A 26,867-nucleotide genomic window follows, 5' to 3' on the forward strand; every position below is an offset into this window, starting at 1 on the left:
TCACTAAAGCAGGAAGGGGGCGTGACCACTGTGTCCACGGTGTCCATAACACTAGTCACTAAAGGTGGAAGGGGGAGTGACCACAGTGTCCATACTTCCACTCACTAAAGCAGGAAGCGGGTGTGACCACGGTGTCCATACCACCAGTCATTAAAGCCAGAAGGGGGTGTGACCCTGGGAAAAACAGGAGCCTGGAGGGAGTGGAGGTGGGCGAGTCTGCTACTTCCCTCTTCCTGCGTTTTCTGGAGGAACCTGGACATTGCTGGGAGGTGTCAGAACCCCCTTTTCCAGAAGAGACACTTGGTTTTTCTCAACCAGACGAGTGTTATGGGCCCAGCCAGGCTCCTTGACTACTCCTCCTTGAGCCTTAAAATGCAGCCAATAATCCCTAATGTTCCCGTTGTTCCGCCATCTCATCAGGATCCTATGCAAATTACTACTGATCTCGCCCCCTGTGCTCAGGTGGGGCAGCAGAGAGCCCATCAGAAGGCTGTGTGGACCACTCAGTGGGTGTGGAAAAGCAGAAAGGACAAGCCTGTGAGCAGCTGCATCCCGGGAAACGGTTGTGTTCGACACCAGCCAGAAAGAGAGGGGTTTCAGAGGCCGTTGCCCACGACAGAGACAGCCCATCACCCGAGCGGCCCTCACTCTGTCCTATGGCCTTTCATTCCCCTTACCCTCCTCCAGCCATCCTCTTCATGTCATCATGTGTCCATGTGTGTGCACGCATGCAGGCCCTCCCTAAATGTGTGCAGAGTGTCTCCCGCCTCCCACTGCCTGTCCTGGCTCTGCTCCTCTGTCACACTTCTGTCCGAGTTCAGGCCGCCTCCTCCTTCCCCCTGTCCAGCCTCATCTCTCCATGTAGACGGAATAGAATCCCATGGGAGGCAACAAGGGCTCTGGCTGTGCCTTAGAGGGTCGCTCAGACACGCAAGTAAGGCCAGTGATGGCCACCGAGCCCTGCGGCTGCCCAAGATGCCCCTCTGCCTGGGGCTTTCCTGGTGTTTGCTTTCACCCTCTGTTGCTGGGCTGGCTCCCTGCAGAGCATTCCTGTCTGGCTCCCTGGCTCCCTGAGGGGCAGTAAGAGAGCCTGTGCTCAGGTGGGGGAGATAAGAGAAGAATGAGGAAGAGGAAACCCCAGGGGCCTTCCTGGAGGCAGCGTGAAGGTGAGTGCATGGCCTTTGGTTCTGGCAGCCCAGGGCTGGGGCCTGCCTGAGGAGCTCCTGTCCCCTGCAGGCCCTGGCAGTAGCCCTGGGGATCCTGGATGAGCTGGGGGGGGGGGGGGGGGGGGCGGGTCTGAGGCTAGGTGACTGACCAAACTGAGGCATTGGAGAGGCAACATGGGGCCGGTGAACATAATCAGGTTTTGGATTCGGAGAGACTTGGGTGTTGCCCTTGGCTCTTCACTACTGTCACTAAGGCCTTTATTTCTCAATGCCTTCGTTTTTCTCCTCTGCAAAATGGGGTGCAACAGTTTCCAGCTACACAGAGGACGGGGGCCTCATGCAGTGGACAGCTCAATAAACAGAGGCCAGGATTGTATTTGGATGGATGCATTGCCATTTCCTCTCCCAACAGGCACAGTCCCCCCTTACCTATCCCTCCTTCTTAGCCTTAGATGTTTCAAGACACCACCCCCGCCCTGTGGATGCCTGAAACTGTGGATAGTACCAAACCCTCTATATATCGAGCACTGTGTATACTGGGTTTTTTTTCTACACAAACATACATACCTATGATAAAGCTCAATTTATCAATTAGGCACAGTAAGAGATTAATGACAATAACTAACAAAAACGGAATAATTACAACAACATCCTGCCAGAAAAGTTATAGGAACGTGTTCTCTCTCTCAGAATACCTTGTACTGGACTCACCCTTCTTGTGATGATGTGAGATGACACGAGGCCTGTGTGACGAGACCACGTGAGGGGAGTGAGTCACTATTAAGTAAAATAAGGGTGACAAACACAGGCCTGGCCGCAGGTGATCTGATAACGTGGACAGCTAACGGGGAGTTTAGTGAACAGTGTGGACACACTGGACAAAGGATGGTTTATGTCCGGGGCGGACAGAGCGGGATGGCGTGAGTTCATCCTGCGACTCAAAATGTCACCGATTTCAAATGTAGGAGTTATTTCTGCAATTTTCTGTTTAATAATTTCAGACCGAGGTCGATCTCGGGTAACGGAAACCACGGGAAGCGAAAGCATAGGTAAGGGTCACCGAGGGCGTGGAGCTGAGCAGAGCTGGCTGCAGCTGCCACTGAGACAAGAGACGCCCTTCCTGGTGCAAAGCCAGGCCACCCCCTTGCCAGTGCACGCTTTCCCAAGATGCATCGGGGCCTGCCCGGCCCAGCCTCGATGGCGTTCCTGAGTTCTTCCCCTTCTTGCCAGAGTTGCCATCAGTATTTCTCGGCACTCGGCCACCCAGGCCTGGAATGAGGTTGCCAGAGGCCGGCCTGCTGTGACCAGCGCCGTCATCTCTGTGGGACCTTAGCTGCCCCAACCCTAAGATGGGGAAGGAGATGAAGGTGAGACACTCCCACCCACAAGGTCTGGTCGAAGGACCACAGCAAGGCCCAGGTGAGGGCAGAGGCCCCATCTTCCTGGTTTACTGCTTAGCTCAGAGCAAACGCTCAGTAAAAGGTGAGGGTGAGAAAATGCAAGAGACGTGGCAGGTGGAGTCCCGACCGTGCTCACTGCCTGCACAGACAGCCCGCCTCCTGGAGGGGCAGAGAGAGACAGCAAGGCGGCGTATTAACCATCATCTCTTTATTTACAGGGCAAGAGACCACATGCAACACAGGCCTACGAGGGCGTAGCACCCCCTCCCACTCTAAAGAGGGACCGCAGACCCCCCCAGGAAGGTCCTAAGACTCAGAACACCCAGCTGCGGGCCCGCGGCCCAGGCGCCCCACTTGATTTTCTCTAAAAATAAAGACCAGCTCCAGCCCCGAGGCAGGGCCTCCCAGTTCGTCACGGCCAGTTAGCTGGGCCAGCTGGACTGACAACTCCCCCTGACTGTGAATGTCCCTGAATCATCCCCATGTCCCTGGCCCAACGGTTCCCGACCCAGACCTGTCTCTCAGGTACAGCGCGTGGGAACGGCCCCGGAGAAATTGTCCAAACTCCCCCGGGATTCGGATTCAGCAGGTGGGCCCCGGGGCCTGCCTTTCCCCGCGGCTCCAGGCCATGCCACGCGGCTGGGTCCTGAGCACCGGGAATAAGGAGGGACCAGGAAGCCTCCCAGAGAGGCCACGGTTCCTAAACCCCAGCAGCCATCCTGACAGAATGCAGAAAACACACTATGGAAGCGCCCGGTTCTGCAAACCGCTAGTTCCTGCCGCTCCCTCCGCAGCACACACACACGCTCAGACGCCCTCCTCGCCATCTCCCCCGAGAGTGAGGGTCACCACAGAGGGACGCGCCCCTCCAGCCTGTGAAATGCTTTGCTCTTTGGCCTCTCTCACCACCTCTCCCAGCACCCATCTTTCCTCGCTGTTCTGTGAATCAACGTGTTCCTTGCAGGGCACGTGGATCTCCGCCCCTCTCCAGCTGCACAGGGAACCCCATTCCGGGGGCTGTGTGCCCACCAGGCAGCATCGATGCATTGGGGGTGTTGCACCTGCTGGGAGGGAGATCCACCGAAGCATCTCCGAGGTGGAGGGGGTTGTGGCTTTGCGATCCAACTTGTGTCTCAGTTACACCCCAAAGCGAAGCGGCCACTTTCCCAGGGGCCCTCGTGGCCTCTGACCTCAGGCCATTCCCAGCAGCCTGGGGAGCCACCAGACAAATCCTGGAAAGGCAGCCCCGTGGGAACGGTGACTATCTCTGGGGAACGGCGGTACGACGCCACAGGAGGAATGCGGGAGGGCCCGGGTGACTGTCCCAGCAGCTACTGGTTTCCACTTGGCCCGCTGCTCAGCTCCCCCCGCCCCCCGGGGGGTGGGTGCATTTTTAAAAACTCATGAACCTGTTATCTCAAGCCGCGCACACCTCCAGCTCGGCCCGGAGTCTGTGCACGCAGATCTCCAAACCTCGGACCCAGAAGCCGCGTCCTCTTTCTGACGGAGCATCTGATGGCCCCAGTGGTCCAGGGGACATGCTTCGGGGAAGGAGCCTGAGTGGTGACTTAGAAATGATCTTGGACGATGCGATGGATCATTAGCAAAGAATGAAACACCTCCTAACATTATCCTGGAAAATACATCAAGTAACACTGGGGGCTCATTATGTGCCCAGCACTGTTAGAAGCACGTTATAAGGATTTGCAATTACTTCCCACAATACCCCTACGAAGGAAGAGTCATTGTCCCCATTATACAGATGAAGAAATCAAGGCACAGAGACCTTAAGGAACTTCCTTAAGGTCAGGAAGGTGGTGAGAGGCGGAGCAGGCCTAGAGCAGCTCTCGGGCCGGCTCCACCTGCTAGTCACCTGCAGAGCCTTGAAAACACAGGGAACCCAGACACAACCCTGACCAACGACAGCGGGCTCTCTGCAGGTGGCCCCTGGACACCGGTGCCTTTGAAGGCTGCCCAGGTTATTCTAACGTCCTGCGTGGACTGAGGCGAGCGGACTAGAGCAGGATCTGCAAACCGTGGCCTGTGGGCCACATCCAACCCACTGCCGATTTCTGTGTGGCCCACAAGTTCAGCGAGGTTTCTACCTTTTTAAATGTGCTTTAGAAAATCAACAGAAGAACAGCAGTTTGTGACCTGTGAAAATTATATGAAATTCACATCTCAGTGTCCATAAATAGTTTTATGGGAACACTCTGGCCCTTTCTGATAAAGTTTGCTGACCCCCTGGATCAGAGAAAACTGGCTTCTGTACCAGCAGAAGAAAGTTAAGATAGGCCTAAGGAAGAACTCCCCCCGCTCCCCCCCCCAGAAAACAAGGAAGACCTTCCTGGCTGCCTGGCCAGGGTGGCTCAGTGGTTGAGTGTTGACCTATGAACCGAGAGGTCACCGGTTTGATTCCTGATCAAGGCACATGGCCAGGTTTCAGGCTTGATCCCTGGTTGGGGGCGTGCAGGAGGCAGTCAATCAATGTTTCTCTCTCATCGATGTTTCTATCTCTCTCTCCCTCTCCCTTCCTTTCTGTAACATCAATAAAAACATATTTATAAAAAGAAAAAACTTTTAAAAAATATACATTTTATTGATTTTTTACAGAGAGGAAGGGAGAGAGATAGAGAGCTAGAAACATCGATGAGAGAGACACATCAATCAGCTGTCTCCTGCACACTTCCTACTGGGGATGTGCCTGCAACCAAGGTACATGCCCTTGACCGGAATCGAACCTGGGACCTTTCAGTCTGCGGGCCGATGCCCTATCCACTGAGCCAAACCGGTCAGGGTGAAAAAGAACTTCTTATCAGAGAAGTTCGTTAAACACTGAGGGGGCTTTGGGGCCCCCCTGGAGATAAAAGGATTCCACCCCCGCCCCCACCCCACTTTGCAAATGCCAAATGCAGACAGCCAGGTCAAATGGATACCAGGCCCCACTTCTTAGCCATGGAACTCCCCCGAGGGCAGTGACAGTTCCGTGGGGCCTTCAGCTTTGTCCTGACCTTCTGTTTCCCACTGCCGATGTCCAGGGCCACCTGACAGCACCCCCGCTCCCCCAGACTTCACGCTGCATGGCCTGCCTGCCTGCAGCCACACCCTTACGGCTCCATCACAGTCTCCAACCAGCCCCCCATGCGAGGCACACACAGCAGAGGCGTTGTCTGCTCCCTAACAGACAATCTGCTGGCGGACTCAGGGTTCCATTTCCAAAGAGCCGGCTTTGATCTCTTTCAGTTGCACCGCCTCACCGGCAAGAGGCCCATGCCCATCGAACCGGAATAGGAGAAAAGAGCAAGCCTATTTGGTTTCTGCTAGATGAGTCTGTGTTCCTTGGTGCCAGACCCCTGACCCCAACTGATTTTCCCAGGGGAGTAAACAGCCCTGGCATCCTGTGGGCTCCCCGCCCCCCCCCCCCCCCAGCAGGTGCAAGGAATCCAGCTGGACAGGGATTTTGTCAGTTGTGACCTGGTTTGCCCTGGACCAGAGAGTTGGCCAGGAATGAGATGCCAGGCGGGGGGCGTCAGGCGGTCCCTAGAGCCAGCTCTGCGTGGAGAGACGTCCTGGGTGGGCATCCTGGGTCTGGCCTGTGGGGGGCAGTTATCCTCAAGCACAACCTCAGAGAGGCCCCAACTCCTCAGTGGGCTTTGTGGCAGAAGTGTGGGGTGGGGGTCCTGGCAGGGTCTCCGGAAGGCCTGGGAGCCACTAAGGTGTAGGGTGCCTATGGCGATGTGTGTGTGCTTTGAATCCCTGCTTGCATTACATTCTCCAAGGGCATGAACTACAAAAGCTAAAGAACTGCCCGGCTGGTGTGGCTCAGTGGTTGAGTGTCAGCCTACGAACCAGGAGTCACGGTTGGATTCCTGGTCGGGCACATACCCGGCTTGTGGGCTCATCCCCAATGGGGGGTGTACAGGAGGCAGCCAATCCATGAATCTCTCTCATCACTGATGTTTCTATCTCTCTCTCCCTTTCCCCTCTGGAATCAGTAACCCCGGGGGTGGACGGTGCTGGGGCAACTCTGAGGCACATGTGCCAGGACAGGGTGAGCAGGGCTGGAGGAATGCGAGGAACCCGTCCCGGCTCAGCATGCCAGCTCCTGGGGGGCAGGGGCCCATCTGCCCAGACCACGCCGTACTGACAGACAAGCAGGTGCTTAGCGCAGATTTGGTTCTGTTTGAAAGATGATGCCCAGCTGTCCAGGGAAGGAGGAGAGCGGTCAGTCATTGCAGCTTCACCCAGAGAAAGGACTAGCAGGGAACACGCCTCTCTCCCTGAAAGCCCTGGAGAGCCGGCAATAGTCCTTAGTTGTGAAGGAGCAAGAACGCTGTGTGGAGCCCGAAACGTTGGGCCAGGTTCCGATCACAACTCCACGTCTGCTCCCCAAGACACGGTGGGAGCTCTCGGTGGGGCCGGGGACCAGCGGTGTGGGGAAGGCAGAATCGGCTGGATAGGAATCTGAATTTGCACCCGACCCCAGAGGGCTGGGACACAGGTTAAGGTTTGAGGAGCACTGCGCTGGGACCTCGGGCAGGTCAGATGACTCAACGGTGGCGCTGTTTCCTCACCGGGAAGATGGCGAAGAGGTCGCGGGATAACGTATGTCACGCATTTAGCACAGTGCCTGGCACAAAAGAGGTGTTTCGTGTTCATCTCCCACCCAAGTTCCCATTTCTTTTCCGTTCAAAAACTTCTTCACTTTTAAAACTTGGAGCTGTTGCAGTGCTGCGGTCGGACAGTAGAGGGCACTATCGACATCGCCATCGCGGAGGACAGGGCACCGGTGGCTCAGGCCCTGCGGGTCCTCCAGGGGTGTGGGTTGCAGACGAGCTGCTAATCGGCTCCAGGGCAGAGGCAGTTCCCCAGCGCTCCCCTCCCAGGGCTGCGGGTCCTGGATCGGGTCCTGGGTAGGAGCCTGCAGCCTCAGACATCTGGTCCCCCATTTGCTCTCCCACCGCTAGTTATAAACAAACTGTCGCTTCTCCAAACCTCCAGCGCTCAGTCCCCAGGCCTGCGGGGAGGCGCCTCAAGCTGGGCCACTAGACGTTGATGAAGGATCCCTGGTCGCCGTTGGCCGTCTCGGGCTCCACACAGCGCCCCTTCCTCCGCGTGACCCTGCGGTTCCGGTGGAACTTGGCATAGCAGCGCAGCCCTGAGCAAAGAGAGGCCAGGGGGTCAGGGGTGCAGTGGGCCAGTCCCCTCCCCATCCTCTCCCCTACACACCTTCTGGGACCCCTGTCCCCTCTCACCACCACCCCCTTCTTTATTCTGCCCTACAACCAACACACCCGCCTCACAGCAGCCTGAGTGCGGAGGAAGGAGGGGTGAACAGATGGAGCACAGGGGACATTTAGGTCCATGAAACTAATCCGTGTGACACTGTGATGGTGGATGCATGTCATTGTGCATTTATCAAAAACCACAGGTCGTACCACACGAAGAGCAGACATTATGGACTTTAGTGAACAACAACAATGCATCACCCTGACTGGTAGCTCAGCTGGTTAGAGCATCGCCCGGATGCACCAAGGTTCTGGTTTCCATCCTGGGTCAGGGCACACGCAAGAATCAACCAGTGAATGCATACATAATGAAAACAAATCAATGCCTCTCTCTCCCTTTTTAGAAGCAACAAATGTAAAATAAACTGCTCTTCTTGAAAATAATAATAACCACGTATCCGGATCGACTCATCACTTGTAGAAAGTGTGCCACACTAATGAGAGATAATAACAGGGAGAACTGCAGGAGGAGAACTCTGTATTTTCTGCACACTTTTCCTGTAAACTAAAAATGCTCCAAAAAAAAAGTCTATTAAGCCCTGGCCGGGTGGCTCAGTTAGTTAGAGCATCGTCCTGTACACCAAAAGGTTTCAGGTTTGATTCCTGGTCAGGGCACATTTCTAGGTTGCGGGTTTGATCCCCGGTTGGGGCGCATACGGGAGGCAACCAATTCAAATTTCTCTCTAACATTCTCTCTCCCTCCCCGCCCCCCCAAATTAATAAATATATCCTCGGGTGAGGACTTTTTAAAAAGTCTATTAAAAACTTTTTAAAGGAATGAAGATTCTGCCCTCCCCTATACAACCAGGAGGTTCTCTATTGGGCTCGAAAGGAAACCTGACCTCAGTCTTCTTGCTTTTCCTCATATATCCCGCCACTTCCTGCCTCAGGACCTTTGCACTTGCTGTCTCTCAGCCAGAAATGCCTTCCCCAAGCCCTTTGCATAGCTGGCTCCTTCATGGACTTCAGGTCTCAAAGAGAACCTCCCTGCCCACCTCATTAAAGTAGGTGTGGCCCTCTCCACATCGTCCCAGGCACCCCCTGAAATACATGGGTAGACATACTGTTCATTTAAGTCCATGTGCTCTTGATGGTGGCTGAAGGAGACGTCAGCGAGCAAATCCCTACATTTCAGGTTAGGAGTGACCACAGAGCGAGAGGACCTTGCTACTTTAAGATCCACTATGTCACCATCAAGAGAATAAAGGGGCTGCTATGAAGTGTGTGCCGAGTGGCCTAGAACTGACACCTGGGTCACTGTGCTTTTAGAGCTGGGACCACACAAGTGACACCTGGGAGTGGACAGGGGGTTCACGAGCAGGAGCGGTTGGTAGTCACAGAAGCCCTTCTGGAACCCTCCGGAACCCAGGCTGGCCCCGACTGCCGGGTTTCAGCTCCGAGCCCTGTGTCCAGCGTTTTGGGACATGGTCCCCACGAGGGTTCCTGGCACCCCCAGATACCTCCAGTGTGGCATCTCGGTGACAACCTCTTCCTGGGCCATCTTTAATGAGCTGCCTGAACTGTCGCTTCCACTCTTCATTTTTTTAAGCCTGAGTCTCCAGGGAGCAAGCAAGAGTTTTGATGGAGCCGACCAGTGCGAGGGCCAGCGGAAATGAGCAGATGGGGCTTTGTTTGTAGACAGAGCCTTTGGACGCTTGGAAAGCCATCCCCTCCCACCTGAGGCCCAGGGAGGGAGAGAGAGAGAGAGGAAGGGGGAAAATAAGGAAGGAAGGAGGGAAAGAAGGAAGGAAGAGAGGAAGGAAGAGAGGAAGGGAGGGAGGGAGGGGGAATGGATTGATTCCTGGGCCGAGGGGCCACCATTGAGCATCCAGCCAGGCACCACTGGGCATGTGCAGCTCAGAGGGGCCAAGTCCCCTCACTTAGGTGGGCTGGACCTGGAGGCCAAGGACTGAGGTTTGGCCCCAACGCTGTTCTGGGCTCCCTGGACTGGAGTGCCTCCTGCCCACTCGGCACCTCAGTCTCCTCCTCTGTGAAATGGGGCCTCGACCCTGCATCCAAGTACCAGAAGCAGCTTCCCAGCACCCCCCCCATCTTCCACGCCTGCTGCCTCCATCCCCTCTCCCCTCCCAGCTGGTCCTTCCTGTCTCCATTCCTGCCCCCCACAGCCCTACAGCCATAGCGAACGGTTAACCCCAAAGCCAGACCATGTCACGCCCCTGGTTACAACCTGCCTTCAACTTCCAATTAGAAATCAAACAAGGCCAACAAGGTTCTGCATGATCCTCCCAACAAGCTTCCCCCACTCCCCGTGTGCCACCTTCCCTGTGGCCACCGTGTGCCCAGCCCACACACCAGCCTTGCCCCTGCCTCTCGCCTGGGACGGTCTCCCATACAGCCACCATCTTCAGGTGGCTGGTTCCACTGTCCACTCTTGCCCCTCCTTTCTGTAACAACCCAGACTTTTCAGCAGACCTCCGGGCTATTTTCCTCACAGCCCTTATTGCTTCTAAAGGCATCTCATCTCACTGGGTAGGGAGATAAGATCTCGTCTCACTGAAATGGACTCTGGGTGAAGAACTTGCTCCTTTTTAAAAAAATATATATTTTATTGATTTTTTTACAGAGAGGAAGGGAGAGAGATAGTCAAAAACATCAGCTGCCTCCTGCACGCACCCTACTGGGGATGTGCCCGAAACCAAGGTACATGCCCTTACTGGAATTGAACCTGGGACCCTTCAGTCCGCAGGCCAATGCTCTATCCACTGAGCCAAACCAGTCAGGGCAGAACTTGCTCCTTCTTTTCGCTGCTGAATCCCAGATCAGTACCAGACACATAGTAGGTGCTCAGTAAATATTTCCTGAATGAATGGATGCATGAATGATGGGACGGACACAGTGCTACTGCTTTCACAGCAGATAATTGTTAGCCTGCTGTGAGCCAAACTAGGGCATGTATCTAAGGATGGTTAATAGAGGCACCGAGACCAAATCCTCCCACTCAGGAGATATGAACACTAATTGGATACTGGATGATACTGAGTAATTATTGTTCATTTTTGGTATTTTGTTCTTAAAAGAGTACTTATCTTTCAGAGATACACACTGAAATATTCACAGATAAAATCTCTCAAAACTCCCAGGAGTTGCATCAAAATTATATTGGATTGGGGGACTGGGCAGGGGAGAGACGACACAGATTGGCAGTGAGTTGGCAATTATTGAAGCTGGGTGGTGGGAAACGGGGGTTCATTATTATAGTGACTACTATTCTGGCTACTTCATATATGCTTGAAAAATTTCAGAATACAAAATTAAAAATGTTCTCCTCCTTTTCCAGCTCTGTGAGTTTGGGCAAGTCACTTAACCTCTCTGGGCCTGTTTGTTGATGTGTAAAATGGAGGTCACAATCGCTCCCTCCCTGGATGGCTGTGAGGATTAAGAAGGCGTGAGGATTAAGGATTAAGGAGGGTGAGGAGGATAATGAGAGTCAAGTGCTTAGCACAGAGCCCGGCACACCAGGGCACACCTGGGCACACCTGGGCACACCTGGGCACACCTGGGCAGGAGGACACCTACTGCTCCGGGTGGGAGCTCAGAGGCTAAAGCAGCAGCCGGCCAGCCAAGTGCATCCATCCTTCGCTGAGACGCTGAGACGTGCTGGGAAACCCACTCCCCAGCCCGATATCGCACTTGGAATGCCTCCCTGGGGTAGAATTCTGGCCTGAAAGCACCAGCCTTCTCGGGTTTGATCTTATTTAAAGAGATAGTCTCCTCTCTCCTCCCTTCTCCCTTCTCCCGATCATGGGAGATCAAGCCAGCTTGTATTTTGAGAAGCGAGAAAAGCAAATCTGAGAAACGATACCAGGACTGGAGACTAAATGAGTTCACAGATTGGGGAGGCACTGATGCTCACGGGCGTCGGCTCCCAAGGGATTCTCCCACCCCTCCTTCGCCGCAGGCCCTCGGGCAGCCTCCGCCACGAAATAGCATCCGGGCTCCGTGCAGAGCCAGCTTCAGGGCATGAGGGATGCCTCCCGCCCCCCCCCCCCCGCCCCCGCCCCCGCCCGGGGAGTCCAGGCTCACCTTCCGCACACATGCAGTCGTCGAAGCATTTGTTGTTGAGGCCCCGGTTGTGGGGCATGCAGATGTGCCCCCGCAGGTCACAGCAGGTCCCTGCCAACACAGCAAGCACACGTGGTCAGCCAAGCTGCGGGGACCCTCCCCACGCCCGCACACGGTCCCACCGGACAGCAGATCCATCATCGCTGCGGCAGGGCCGTGCCCTGGCGGGGTGGGGCCATCTGGTGTGCAAGGCTCCCAGCCGGAACCACTGACGCATGTCACGGCCCAGGGCCCTGCGGGCGGGTGGCAGAGACCCAGCTGCCCTAGATGGACAACTGATTGATCATGGGAGGAGCGGGGCACTGTGGGATCACCTCCCGGGGACAGCGGGCGGAACAGCTGGGGGCTGCCAGGTGTGGCGTCAGCCTGGAGCTGGGGCGCCTCAAGGATCATTGACACCAACGTCCTCTTTTGACAGATGGAGAAACCGAAGCGCCCCCCCGCCCCCCCCGGGAAGCAGTGAGATCCCCCAAGGCAGGCCCCAACCCGCCCACCATGGGGCCCCCTCTCAGAGCGACTGCCCAGTTGGCCCAAACGCCAGCCTTTTCTTTCCGCTCCGGGTGAAAACAACGGTTTGGAAAGAAAACTTCCTGTCGGGGAGCTGGTGGTCTGGCCCACACGATGCCAAACGCGGATGCGATGGCGGTTTTGTAGACTATTCCGGCCACTGAATGAGCAATGTGTCCCCCTGGGGGTGTACCACTCGGCTCTCCCCCCAAGATCCAGGTGGCACTTGCTGTCCAGCAGCGAGGAGAGCAGTTAGCTGTTAGCCTCTTCAGGATGTCACCCTGGGCCCATGTCACGCTATCTCTTGAGCAGTCCCAGCGATGGCGGGGGAGGGGGGGGGAGGGGAGAGGGGGGAGGGGAGAGGGGGGAGTGGGGGAGGAGTAACAGGGCCGGGCCAAGACTGCATCCCAGGTTCCCCTGCCATTCCTGCTCCTCGCCCTCTGATCACCCTGAGACCTTACCCCCCACCCCCCTAACCTCTAACCTATCTAACTTCACCTCAGTAGATGCCCCTGGAGGTTAGAGCATCAGTCAAAACCCCAGCCCCTTGCTTTCAGGGTCTTGATGGGCACAGCTGCCGAACGGGCGAGGATGCCATGGGAACACCCACAGAAAGCTGGGCAGTGTGGTGATGGGCCAAGGGCAGCATTAAGCCCGACCAGACTTTAGGAGGAAGTGGAGGGAGGGGTCAGCCGGACTTAAGGCAGCGCGCGGGGCAGTGGCGCCTCAGGCCGACTTAGGGTTGAGCCACTTCCCAGCCGTGTGACCTTGGCTGAGACTCACCCTCTGAGGCTGTTTCCTGGCCTGAAAATTGGGGGTGACAGGGTCTCTTTCTCTGGGTTGCTCTGAGGATGAAGTCAATGTTCCAGAAACTCTCAGGAAAGGATAGCTGGGGTTGTTACTACTTATTACCCCGAGAGGGTCCTGAACCCACAGGCCTCCTTGTGTGCCTGGGAAGGTCCACCTCACCCCCTCAGGCCCCCAGCACCCAGCACCCAGCCTGGTGCCTTGAACGTGACGCTGGGTCGGTACCTGGCAGGCAGTCGTGGTGATGGTCGCACGGCTCCCCTTCGGCTGGGGATGTCTCGTTGCCATCACTGGAGAGTTTACCCCGGGTCTTCTCTGGGGACAAGAAGATCGCGGTCAGACGCTGCCGCCCAGCGGGGCCGAGAGCAAGCACACGGACGCTGGTGTCGGAGCGCACGCACCGCCTTCCCAGCGTGGCGGGGACTCCGCCGCAGCCGTCTCTTTTCTAAACCGGGCTCATGGATAGCACAGACCTAACCTTCTTTTTTCAGGGTCCAATGAGTTGACACATGGAATGAGTTTGGCACTTGGTAAGTCCTCGATAGTGGTATTTCCCTGTGGGGTGCGCCTTGCCGTGTGGACTCCATGCCCCACCCATCCCCCACTTTGGACATCTGTAGGTCAGGCTGGGGGAGGGGAGGGAGCCCAGGCCTGGGGATGGTGGGTAGGTGGATGTACCTTTCTTGTTTTGTTTTGTTTTTAAATTGTTTAATTTTTTATACTTTTATTCATTTCAGAGAAAAAGGGAGAGGGAGAGAGAGAAAAAAAACATCAATGATGAGAGAGAATCATTGATCAGCTGCCTCCTGCACATCCCCTACTGGGGATCGAGCCCACAACCCAGGCATGTGCCCTGACTGGGAATCAAACTGTGACCTCCTAGGCCAGTGATGGCGAACCTATGACACGCGCGTCAGAGGTGACACGCGAACTCATGTTTTTGGTTGATTTTTCTTTGTTAAATGGCATTTAAACATATAAAATAAATATCAAAAATATGTCTTTGTTTTACTACGGTTGCAAAGATCAAAAAATTTCTCTATGTGACACGGCACCAGAGTTAAGTGAGGGTTTTTTCAAAATGCTGACACGCCGAGCTCAGAAGGTTCGCCATCACTGCCCTAGGTCATAGGTCGACACTCAGCCTCTGAGCCCCGCCGGCTGGGTGAATGTACCTTTCTTTTTGGCAGAGGGCCAGGCCTCAGGTTTTAAGTCTTCATAATCGGTCCAGTCGAACAAGGCCATGTCCAGCGTGGGCATCACCTCCCCGTCAGGCCTGGGCTGAGCCTGCAGAAGGTGGGTGGAGAGGACGGAATGTGGAGCCCCAGCAGGTGGAAACAGAAATGTGGGGTCCCAGGGCCAGAGGGCAAAGGAGGGGCTCCTCAGAGGCCAGTCACCCTCTGCTGGAAGCCCAGCCCGGGACACCCATACAGTCACCGAGGGTCCTGCTGCAGCAGCCGCCAGGGTACTGTCCTCGCTTCACATCCAGGCAGAAAGGTGCCTACAGGCGACCGATGCAGACAGAGGGGTCACCCCTCGGGCCTCTGAGGGAGGGGCTGGGAAGGCCTGCTCAGGCCTCTACATCCACAAAGAGGGGGCTGGATGAAGCCAGCTGCTCACTTCCCTGCCCCTCGTTCCCTGGGGAAGTTGTCAGCGGCCAGGGCACCGCTGAGCCATGGCCACAGCTCTGTTGCACTCACAGCCCCGGAGCAGCCGTCGGGGCTGCATCTGCCACAGGACATGGGCAATAAAGGCGCCTTTCGGGGCTGGTGCTCAGTGCATGGACTTCAGGGGGCCTGCGACGGCAGGGATAACCAGGTATTCTTTGGGGATGATTCATAGCTTTTCTCAGAATCTCAGGGGGTGCAAGACCCCAAAAGAGAATAAGAAAGATCTTCTGCTAAAAAGTAAAGCTCTTTTCTTCTACATATACTTTATTGATCATTTTATCTGATATTATTACTTTAAATATATCTTTATTGATTTCAGAGAGGAAGGGAGAGGGAGAGAGAGAGATAGAAACATCAATGGTGAGAGAGAATCATTGATCAGCTGCCTCCTGCACGCCCCCCACTGGGGATCGAGCCTGCAACCCGGGCATGTGCCCTTGACCAGAATCAAACCTGGGACCCTTCAGTCCGCAGGACTACCCTCTATCCACTGAGCCAACCCAGCTAGAGCTACGTGATATTATTTTGGAAAATACTGCAAAACTACAGAAGAGGTGCAATGATGCGTATCTTGCTAATTGCAAGGATGATGCAATGAACTCCCATGTTCCCTTCCTCTATTTGCCGGTGGAAGCAAATTGGCCACAAGTGCTCACCTGCTCTCTCCATACATCTCTGTAAAGGTCTGAAGCAGATGTGCTAACTAACACTGGTTACTTCTGGGTCGTGGGGACGGGGCTTTCTGCGGCGTTGTTATTCTCTGTACTTTCTCTCTGCATAAAATTCTCTGCAAAGTACCCTGCTCTTCTCCATGCAGAGACCGGTGTGCTGAGCGGGCACTGGCTTCCCTGGCTGTCCCCAGAGTGAGCCCCAGGGCCACCTTCTCCTGGACAGTGGCCGCCTTTCAGGACAGAGCGCCCACCGGGCTGTAGCTGGGCTGGACGGGCACCAGGTGACCTGGTTTCCAGCTCACCCCAGAGGCCTCCACCAATTTCCTTCCACCCCCCGTGCCTCAGTCTCCCTACATGGCTCAGAGGGATTTGCATGATGTGGTCTCCAGGACTCTTCTGGCTCCGAGGCCTTACCTGGGGCCACAGGGATGTGACAGGCAGGATCAGGGACTCTTCCGTGGCAGGTGCTGCCTCCAAAGTGGTGAGGTAGAGGATGGTCGGGGCCAGGCTGGTGGACGACTCCTCCATGGCAGCGTCCAGCGCCTGGCCTTCGGAGAGCTCCACCTTCTTCATGAGGGAGCTGGGGCCTCGGACCCAGGCTCGGCCTGAGAGACGGAACAGGAAACACAGGGCCTTTATCTGCTCGCCACCCCGCACCAGCCCAAAGCAGAACCCCCGTTTCCCGCTGCAAACAAGGGGGTGGAGGCATCACGTGACAGGTCTGACAGCCTGGCTAGCCATTGGCTCCCAAACCTCCCTGCTGCCCACTCTCCTGGGAAGGTGGAAACCGGGGCCTGGGGGCGGAGGAATGTCTGGGGTGAACTTGCAGTGTTGCTAGGGAGACAGCCCAAGGATTCTCAATCTAAAGCAACATCATAGCAAGTCCGAGTCTGGGATGGCTGGGTGCAGCCCAGGGTGTAAGTACGACAAATGGGAACTAATAGGATTAACATGGAAGGCTTCCTGGAGGAGGTCAAGCTTAAGTAGAGGAGCAACGAGCTAAAGCTGAGAGGCGTTGCAGGGGGAGAGGCCTTTGAGAAGTCTGGAAGGTGAGAGCTGAGGCTTATCACACACGAGGGAAGGCTGGCTATGTGGTGATAACACGCGCTGTTTGCTGAGTGCCTGCTGTGTGTGAGGACCCCAGTGTATGCCCCGTCCTGCGGTACTAGCATTAGTTCATGAGCTCTGCAGGAGCTCTGGGAGGCAGGTACTCTGTCAGCCTCATCCACCAGGGAGGAAACTGAAGCACAGAGAGGTTAGAAGACTTGCCCAAGAACATAAAGCTGGTAAATACTGGTTTGAATTCGAACCCAGCTCCACCTGAGGATAAAATCAATACTTTTAACCACCAATGCCACCTTCCAAGACACATGGGCATGGGGTAGGTGAGTGTGACCCGGCAGGGTTGGGGTGGTCGGGAACACGGGGCTTCGAGAGAAGCTGGAGGGCCCGGGCTCTTCCCTGCCTCTTTGTCTCAGGCGAGAGCTGACGTTAAGACTGGTTGCGTCGTTGGGACCACTCCACTCTCCAGAAATGAATCCCAGAGAGTAGAAAGGCCACTTAGGGACCTTTGAATCTGTTCCTTTCATTTCCCAGGCCTCACAGCTGGTCAGCTGGGCTGGGCTGGGCCTGGCCTCCAGACCTCCCGTGCCCCCTCCTCCTTTTGTGCTCGCTTTCTCTCTTAAAATATTTTTATTGATTTCACAGAGGAAAGGAGGAGAGAGCAACATCAATGATGAGAGAGAACCATTGATCAGCTGCCTCCTGCACGCCCCCCACTGGGGATCGAGCCTGCAACCCTGGCATGTGCCCTGAAGGGGAACTGAACTGTGACCTCCTGGTTCATAGGTCGATGCTCAACCACTGAGCCACGCCACTCACTCTGTTAGGGCCCCACCGGTCCCCTGGAGCTGGGGGCTGGAGCTGAGCTGAATGGATCCACACCCCATGTGTGCCCTCTGGCTTATCCCTCAAGGATGCCAGCATCCAGGAGTAGGGGGCTGAGGATCTAAGCTGCCCCCCACCACGCATACACCTGCGGACTGTGTTCTGCCCACATGGGGGGTCCCAGTAGGCCTGGCAGGAAAGCAAGCCCCAGCTGTTTGCAGGGGGAGGCGGGGCTGAGGCTCCACCACCCTCCTCCTGCAGAACCCCTTCCGCCCTGTGCTCTGTGTCTGCACCACGAGCCCTGCCCCTAGAGGCAGTCTTGTCACAGGAAGAGGCTTGGAAGCTGCGGTTGGGGTTGAGGTTTTGGGCTGGAGGCCAGGTGAGCCTGGGGAGGAGCTAGTTGAGTGTAGCCGCTGGGAAATGTTTGTTCAGAGACCGAATGGGCAAAGGGAGGGGGCGCTGGGAACAGTGGCAGCTAGATGCTCGCAGGGGCTTGGAGATGTGAAGGCAGGTGAGGAGGGCTAAGGGGAAGGGGAGCTCCGCAGGGAACAGACAGGGCAGAGGCCGGAGCGATAGGGATGAGACGCCTCCCCCTGGGACCTCTGTGTCCAGGTTGGAGGACACTGGTTCAGCATCAAGGAAAAGCTGAGCATCACCTAGCAACAACGGCTCCCCGTCCCTGCCGCCTGCCAGGCACCGCCCCAAGCTCTCCACATATCAGGCGGTCTCTGGACCTCCACTTAGGCTCGATGGGGCCATTTTCCTCATTTTGCAGAGGGAGAAACTGAGGCACAGGGCAGTGACTCATACAGCTGGTCACTTGGGCGGATTACCTACTGATAAGACTGAGCGTCGCCCTAACCGGTTTGGCTCAGTGGATAGAGCGTCGGCCTGCGGACTGAGGGGTCCCGGGTTCGATTCTGGTCAGGGGCATGTACCTTGGTTGTGGGCACATCCCCAGTAGGGGGCATGCAGGAGGCAGCTGATCGATGTTTCTCTCTCATCAATGTTTCTAACTCTATCCCTCTCCCTTCCTCTCCGTAAAAAATCAATAATAGCCCTAGCCGGTTTGGCTCAGTGGATAGAGTGTCGGCCTGCGGACTCAAGGGTCCCGGGTTCGATTCTGGTCAGGGGCCTGTACCTTGGTTGCGGGCACATCCCCAGTGGGGAGTGTGCAGGAGGCAGCTGATCGATGTTTCTCTCTCATCGATGTTTCTGACTCTCTATCCCTCTCCCTTCCTCTCTGTAAAAAATCAATAAAATATATTATTTAAAAAAAATCAATAATAAAAAAAAAGACTGAGCGTCTTTGGCCACACGTCCCTCTCTGCCTCTCCCAGGCTCCTCCCCTCGCCAGATCCCTCTGACCTTAGGGAGACCGCCTCACTCCTCTGGGTGCCCATTGCCCGCCGCCTTTGGGGCCTCTGGACGCCCTCCCGGTGACCTTACCCCATGGACACCCCTCCGGGCCTGCTCCTGAAGCCATCTCCGCCCCTCACTCCGCCCTCCCTTCCATCTCCACACCCCACCCCCTCCCAGATATCCAGCTACCTCTGTGCAGTCTCAACCTCTCCCTGCGTCTCTTGTGCTCCCTGCCGCGTCTCTTCCCTGGAGACCGGTTCTCCTTCTCAGGGTAGGGCAGGGCCAGCCCCAGGAGCAGACTCTTGTCCTGCAGCAGGCCTGCAGGACTTTGCCCAGGCAGCAGCCCCCCTGCCCCTGGCAGCCTGGAGGCCTGCCTGGTGGAGGTGCCCACAGCTCCATCCTGGGCCCGGCCAGGCATGCCTGGCCCCCGCTCCTTCTTGCCCAGGCCCCGCCGATGGTGGTGGCTGGCCGGAGGCGTCCACAGTGCTGGGCCTGGGAAGCTGATGTGATTCTCAGGGAGGTTTCGAGCAGGGGTTCCAGGGCCCAGGGAGCCGGCCAGGCTCAGCTCCAGAAACGCCAGGAGGGCAAGGAACAGCATGGGGGCCACGTGGGTGGTGGGCCCAGCCATGGGCTCCTCCTGCAAGAAAAGCAGCATTTGAGGGGGCAGCTGGGCAGCCCTCCTCCTCCACTTCCCCACTCCCAAACCCCTCCCTGACATCCCTGCCGCCCAGTACTTCTCCACAGGGACCGAGGGGACTTTGCCCCCAGGGGGTAGTGGGTAATTCTGGGTTGGCAAAACTGGGCAGTGTTATCCCGAAACGCCAATCAGAAAGAATGCACCCCTTTGTTCATAGCAGCGTTATTGACAATAGCCAGGATCTGGGAACAGCCCAAGTGCCCATCAGTAGATGACTGGATAAAAAAAGCTGTGGTACAGTTACACCGTGGAATACTATGCAGCTGTGAAAAAGAAGGATCTCTTACCCTTTGAGACAGCATGGAGGGATGTGGAGAATATTACGCTAAGCAAAATAAGCCAGTCAGAGAAAGACAAGTATTATATGATCTCACTTACATAGGGTGACCCAAAATTCACGCAAGAAGTAATTTTGATAGAAAACACAGGTTTATAATTAAAATTGTAAATTTTTTATTGATTCATAAAGTGTACAGTATAGGGTTATGTACGGAATAGCACATCGGGTAAATGGCCTCCACGGCTTTGCTGGCACATACCCAAAGCCGTGGTTTTCATTGGTCTTCATTGTCCCTGCTCCTGGGCCATAACTGGTACTTGGTAATGCTTATCAAATTGAAGGGATTGAAATCAAAGGGCAACAGATATTAGAATCTGATTCAATAAGCCAAGTAAAATTAAGCTTTTATTTGTTGTTGTTGTTGTTGTTAATGCTCACGCAAAATTCAAATCTTGCGTGAATTTTGGGACACCCTATATGTGGAATCTAATGAACAAAATAAACCGAGGAACAGCCCTAGCCAGTTTGGCTCAGTGGATAGAGTGTTGGCCTGTGGACTGAAGAGTCCCAGGTTCGATTCCGGCCAAGGGCACATGCCCAGGTTGTGGGCTCGATCCCCAGTAGGAGGTGTGCAGGAGGCAGCCGATCAATGATTCTCTCTCATCATTTTTTTTAAAAATATATTTTATTGATTTTTTACAGAGAGGAAGGGAGAGAGATAGAGAGTTAGAAACATCGATGAGAGAGAAACATCGATCAGCTGCCTCCTGCACACCTCCTACCGGGGATGTGCCCGCAACCCAGGTACATGCCCTTGACCGGAATCGAACCTGGGATCTTTCAGTCCGCAGGCCGACGCTCTATCCACTGAGCCAAACCGGTTTCGGCTCTGTCTCATCATTGATGTTTCTCCCTCTCCCTCTCCCTTCCTCTCTGAAATCAATAAAACATATTTTTTTAAAAAAGAGAAACTAACTGTAGTAAAGGTTATGAAAATAAAAAACACAATCCCCCTCACCCCCCCAGCCAAGAAACAAAATAGATCCAGAGGGATGGAAACATGGAACAGACTGACAATTCTCAGAGGGAAGCGGGGGGGGGGGGGGGGCGGGGGCAGGGGATTAACCACATAATTTATATGCATATATGCACAGCCCATGAACACAGACAATAGGGTGGTGAAGGCTGGGAGTGGGGTGGGAACTGGGTGGTGGGGGACACAGGGGAGAAGAAAAAGGAAGGACATTTGTAATACTCTCAACAATCTATATATACTAGAGGCCCGGTGCATGAAAATTCGTGCACTTGGGGGGTTCCTCAGCCTGGCCTGTGCCCTCTCACAGTCTGGTAGCCCTCAGGGATGTCCAACTGATGGCCTCAGTCTGGCCTCCTTCTGTGGAAGGTGACCCCGCCCCCCATCACCCTTCTGCCGCCACTGGTGGCCTCCCACTGCGGGAGGTGACCAGGCTGGCAGATCAAGGGACAGCACTGGCCTCACCCCCACCCCATCACCTGTCTGCCACTGCTGGTCACCGCCGCCCCCCAAATGCAGTCTCCTCCCTTTGCTCGCTGGCCCCACCCCCCGCCAATGGGTCGTTCTGCCATCCGGTCAATTTGCATATAGAATAAAAGCATAATATGCAGATCGACCAGATGGTGGAACAACCAGTTGCTATGATGTGCACTGACCACCAGGGGGAAGACGCTCAATGCAGGAGCTGCCTGCAGGCCCCTGTTGCCCAATCGGGGCCTGCTGGCCAACCTCTTGGTCCCTCCCCCCGGCTGGCAGGTTCTGATCGCCCGGTCGGGAATGGGGGACCAGGGGTGGGTGGCAGCAGAGGGGGCAGTGCCAGGCCAAGGCAGGTGCGAGTGAGCGGGGCCCCGACAGCCCTGCCGATCACCCCACAAACAGAGGGCGACCGCCATCAACAGCGGGGGCAGGGCTGGCTGCTGACCGCTGGGGAAGATCGGCCCTGATCGTAGGCCAGGCCTAGGGACCCTACCCGTGCACGAATTTCATGTGCCAGGCCTCTAGTAATAAAATAAAATAAAATATGCCCAGCCGGGTGTGGCTCAGCAGCTGAGCATTGACCCAGGAACCAAGAGGTTACCGGTTCAATTCCCAGTTCGGGCACATGCCCAGGTTGTGGGCTCCATCTCCAGTAGGGAGTGTGCAGGGGGCAGCGGGTCAATGATTCTCTCTCATCATTGATGTTCCTATCTCCCCCTCCCTTCTTCTCTCTGAAATTAATAAAAACATTAAAAAAATAAAATAAACAAACCAGGCAGTGTTACTGACTCTACTGGGCGGAGGCCAAGAGCGAACAGCCTGTGATGCACAGGACAGGCCCTGAGACAGACCGGCCGGCCCACAAGGACCACAGTGCTGGGGCCGAGACCCCGTATAACAGCGTAAGCAGCATCCAGGCTCCAATTAGCCTAGAATTCCTTTCTCTGCACAAACCTCTGCCCTTCACTGCGTCCTCTCGAAGTTACGCCTTTAGTCCCCAGGACTTGGCTCGAAGCCCAAATTCAAGCCAAGGCAACAACAGCGTTTGAGCACGTGCTGCAGGCAGGAGGTGTGCTCAGCGCTTTGGGTGAATTCACAACACCCAGTCCTTTCAAGATCTCTCTGCCACAGCTCCTACCACTTCCTGAAGTGCAAGCGGAGGCCCCGGGGTTCAGTCACACCTGGGAGGGGTCATCTATGCAATTCTCAGGCCTGTGCTGGGAGTCGTCACATGGCTCCCCTTGGACTTCCTGGTTCTGTCACTGCACCCTTCTTCCCTTCGGGGTCCGGGCAGGTTCTGGCACCCCCTGTCCCTGCTGCACTGAGGGGTTCTGGAGGCTTTGACTCTGAACCCTGCAGAGTAGGGTGAGCTGACTGCTCCCCATTCCCCACTGGAAGCGCCCCCCCCCCCCATGGGACCCACTGCTCTCCCTGACCCCGGAGGAAGAATCGGACCCCTGGATGTTCTGGAGGACCTTGGAGCTGGCTCCTGAGGCCTGTGGCTGGGGGATGGATGCGGGGGCGGGGGGGATGTCTGCTAACTCTGGGGACCCCTGCAGCGCCTCCCCCACAGCACCCAGAGGAGGCGGGCACCAGGCTGGCCAGGCTGATTGAATTTCCATGGACTCCCGGCCCCGAGAGTTCATCAGGCCCCCAAAGGCGCTCACACGCCGTCTCCTGGTGATGTGTGGCCCTGTAACTGCCAGGGCTGCCATGGGCTGCTGGGCCTGTGATGGTCCCGCACGTCTGTCTCCCTCCAGCCCTCTCAGTGCCTGCAGTCCCCACACTGGCCCTCGCCCGGTGTTCCCCTTTGCCAACCCTGCCTGCGGTGCCCTTGTCCTGAGCAGGGAGGGCAGGTGGGACAGGATGGCTGGCTCTGGACCAGGCTGACCCGCTGTGAGAGGGCTGGGGGCTCGCCCCGTCACCTGCTGTCCTTTCATCCCGCCTGGCGTGTCCTGGTCCCCTGGGAGGTCCTCTTCCTGGAACCATAGAGACAGGCTGTCCCGTCACTTCTCATCTCATCCCGCCCGGAGCCGCCTGCACAGCCTGGGTGAGCCTCGGGGAGCTGGGTGGGACCGGGGATGGGCTTGTTGTGACAACCCTGGTTCTCATCACATCCCTCCATTCCTAAGACCATTCACGCTGCAGCTCTGGGCTGATTTCCTGTCCACCTGGCAGGCAGCATTGGCTTCTGCCCCCTCAAAGTCCCGGAGGCCGGGGCTCCAGCAGCTGGGCAGTCGGGCTGGAGGAAGGGGCCCGTTTCAAAGGGCTGTCAATCGAGCACTATTCCCCTCCCAGGGACCCCTGCTCCCAGGACTGAGGAAGACGCTGGCTGGTCTGCAGACCGCCCTTTAGCAGGCTCCACCCGCTGCTCCCTGTGATGAGAAAGGCTCTGAGTGTGCCAATGCTGGCCCGGACCCAGCCCTGCCCTCCTGTCCTGGGGGACACCGATGGCCGGGCGGGAGGGATGCCCACAGAGTACCCCCAACAGGGATCCTTCGAGGTGTTGGCCAGTGAATGGAATCCCCGTCCTCCCGTGGGGAGAAGCAAGGCAGGGCACCCAAAAAGTGTAGGCAAGAGTCCAGAGGAGGGTGGCAGAGGGGTGGGGACTGGGCAGACCCACTGACACGTGTGGGCAGCTTGCTGTCCCTGTGGCGCACACAAGCCAGCCCCTGAGCTCGGTGACCAGCCTGGGGACTGGTCTCAGAAGACAGTGTGTCCCCGCAGAGCCAGGAGGTGCAGCCCAGCCCCACACCCCCTGCATCATGACCCCATCTATACTCTTTCTCTCCTCTCTCTCCCCTCCCTCCCTCCCCTCGCCTCCCTCCCTCCCTCCCAAAGTTCTGTTGCCAAGATCCTGCCAATGGCTGTGCCATTCACTGTACCCAGGAACCCCAATTTCAGGGCCATCTTTGCTCCCTCCCCACCCCTTGTACCCCATGAATCATGCATGCAGCCTGCCTGGGGCAGGGGAGCGGGGGGTTCAGTGTGCAGTTCTGGTGTACCCATGTGGGGGGGTGGCATCCCTCTCCCCAGACCTTATTAGCACCGTCCTGCCCCCATACTCAGCCTGTGCCACTGCCAGGTTACTCTGATCATGCCACCACCACGCCCCTCCCTCTCAAAGCCATCCATGGCTCCCTATTGCCTTCCCTCTAATCATAGGCTCCTCGCTTTGGCACTTAGGGCCTTGATTAATATGGCCCCAACCTAACTCTGCAGCCCTGACTGCTACTTCCTCCCCTTCACAGCCAACAGAGACCATTCCCCGGGCCCCAAACACACCCCATCGTGCCCGATTCTATTCTCTCTCTGTGTCCAAACCCTGCCCGCCCTCTCTGTCAGGAAGCCTTGTTCAGTCCCCCAATTAGATGGGCTTCCTCCCCTGCGCTCCTGCCCAGCTCTGCCCAGCTCTGCAGCAGCATCCTAGGGGCTCTGTCCCACTGTTCCTAGCAGATCTACAGGACCCTGCAAATAATAGGCATTGACAACGATGGACAGAAATGAAAGTGGGTTGAGCACAATCGAGCCTGAGTGCAAAATCATAAATATATTCTCAGGGTGTGTGTGTGGGGGGGGGAGCAGGGGAGGGAGTGAGGGCTGGGGGACCTAGCACCACTTTGTCCTGACAACTGCTTGGAACTCTCTCTCCAACCCACAGGGCTTGCATGCAGATCTTGGCACAGCCCAGCAGCCAAGATGCCAGCCTGGCGACGAGCCACCCAGGAAGCGTGGGCTGCTATAGGAGTCGTGCCAAGGATCCAGTAAGGAAGGGCGCCGGTCCGTTTCTGTCGCTCTGGAAGCCAGGGGGAGGCGGCATACAAAGCGCCAAGCATCCAGGAGAAAGGGGGCAGCAGGCACCCCCTTCCGCTCCCCCCCCCACCCGCCTCCCAGCCATGGACGTGCTGCAGCGGCTTGCTCACAAAGCCTGCTCTTCAGGAGTCGCCCTGACAAGAGGTGTCCAGGGACAGCAGGACACCCACCACCCAGAGACGGTGTCCTCACAACTGAGACCCAACAGCGGCTCATTCCAAGCGAAGAAAACAAAAGCAGTCGCGGTCACGGGAGCCTCCGCTCCCCGAGCAGCTGCCAAGCCCAGGCTGCAGGCGTATTTTCGTCCGTTTCTGATCGCATCCCTCTCACATTTTTAAAACGAGGAAACCGAACCTGGCCAATGTGGCCCAGCGGTTGAGTGCTGACCTCTGAACCGGGAGGTTACGGTTCGATTCCTGGTCAGGGCACATGCCTGAGTTGTGGGCTCGATCCCCATTGGGGGGTCACGCAGGAGGCAGCCCATCAATGATTCTCTCTCATCATTGATGTTTCTCTCTCTCTCTCCCCCTCTCCCTTCCTCTCTGAAATCAGTAAAAATATATTTTAAAAAAAGAAAAGAAAGGGTTAAAACCGAGACTCTGGGAAGGGAAGCCACAGATCCAAGATGACATGACTGGTGAGTGGCAAGCCATTCAAGGCCTGGGTTCTCGGCATAGGGGACAGCCCTGCACTCCATCAGGGGTCACCCCCTCCTCCCCCCCCCCCCCCCCCCCCGCATCTGTCATCTCCGTGAGGACCCAGCAGTCAGGACCCAGCAGGGAGGTCGGCACTGGCAGCTGGGAAGGGGAAACTGACCAAGGAGGGGAAAGGGGCTTTTCCGTGCCCTTATCCTGTGCCCATGCTGTGCAGAGTTGAGCTGCAAAGCTGTTTCCATCCAGAAGGCTGCCAGGAGGCAGCATCACATGCAAATGAAGGCAGTTAATCCAGCCTGGAGCGGGCTTTGATTTCTGGGCCCCTCCCCCCAACAGCTTGCATTTGGGGGCCGTGAGATGGGGGGCTCTGGCCTGGCAGACAACTGTGGAGCTGGGCTGCCACCAGCAATCCAGGACAGCTGAAGGTCCTGCCTTCTTTTTTCCGTTAATCCTCACCCAAGGAGATTTTTTTCCATTGAGTTTTATTTTATTTTATTTTATTTTTTTTAAATATATTTTATTGATTTTTTACATAGAGGAAGGGAGAGGGATAGAGAGTTAGAAACATCGATGAGAGAGAAACATCGATCAGCTGCTTCCTGCACACCCCCAACTGGGGATGTGCCCGCAACCATGGTACATGCCCTTGACTGGAATCGAACCTGGGACCTTTCAGTCCGCAGGCCGACACTCTATCCACTGAGCCAAACCAGTTAGGGCTTCCATTGAGTTTTAGAAAGAGTGGAAGGGAGGGGGAGAGACAGAGCAAGTGAAACATCGATGTGAGAGAGACAGGTTAATTGGTTGCCTCCCCCTGGGGACTGAGCCTGCAACCGAGGTGTGTGCCCTTGACTGGATATGAACCCAGAACCCTCCAGTCCTCGGGGCCATGCTCTAACCACTGAGCAAACGGGCTAGAGCAGGGTCCCACCTTCTGGCCTTGCTGATCAGCTCACCAGCTGCACGGCGGGTTGGGGAGAATCAGGAGGTAGTTAGGGGGGTGGGGATAGGGCTGGCTGAGGGTGTCAGGATACATGATAATAACCACCCCATTCCAGAGCCAACCCCCACAC

At 56.2% G+C, this 26,867-nt stretch overlaps 1 protein-coding gene across 2 annotated transcripts in view; it reads right to left on the reverse strand.

Annotated features, from left to right (window-relative positions):
- Nucleotides 1-1,826: 1,826 nt before the first annotated feature.
- Nucleotides 1,827-26,867, reverse strand: part of DRAXIN (dorsal inhibitory axon guidance protein) — a 31,214-nt gene continuing 6,173 nt past the window's right edge. The window contains exons 2-7 of one of the 2 annotated variants that reach the window (XM_059691249.1): nt 19,031-19,478; nt 16,007-16,197; nt 14,427-14,538; nt 13,477-13,566; nt 11,899-11,988; nt 1,827-7,724 (exon numbers count right to left, since the gene is read on the reverse strand). In XM_059691249.1, coding sequence (XP_059547232.1) covers nt 7,612-7,724; nt 11,899-11,988; nt 13,477-13,566; nt 14,427-14,538; nt 16,007-16,197; nt 19,031-19,469 — 1,035 coding nt within the window. In that variant the 5' untranslated portion in view covers nt 19,470-19,478 and the 3' untranslated portion in view covers nt 1,827-7,611. Of the gene's footprint in view, nt 7,725-11,898; nt 11,989-13,476; nt 13,567-14,426; nt 14,539-16,006; nt 16,198-19,030; nt 19,552-26,867 lie in introns of those variants that run through there. The other variant, XM_059691248.1, reaches the window with a different exon arrangement.

Source organism: Myotis daubentonii, chromosome 3, assembly GCF_963259705.1.
Source record: "Myotis daubentonii chromosome 3, mMyoDau2.1, whole genome shotgun sequence".
Taxonomy (NCBI): Eukaryota; Metazoa; Chordata; class Mammalia; order Chiroptera; family Vespertilionidae; genus Myotis; species Myotis daubentonii.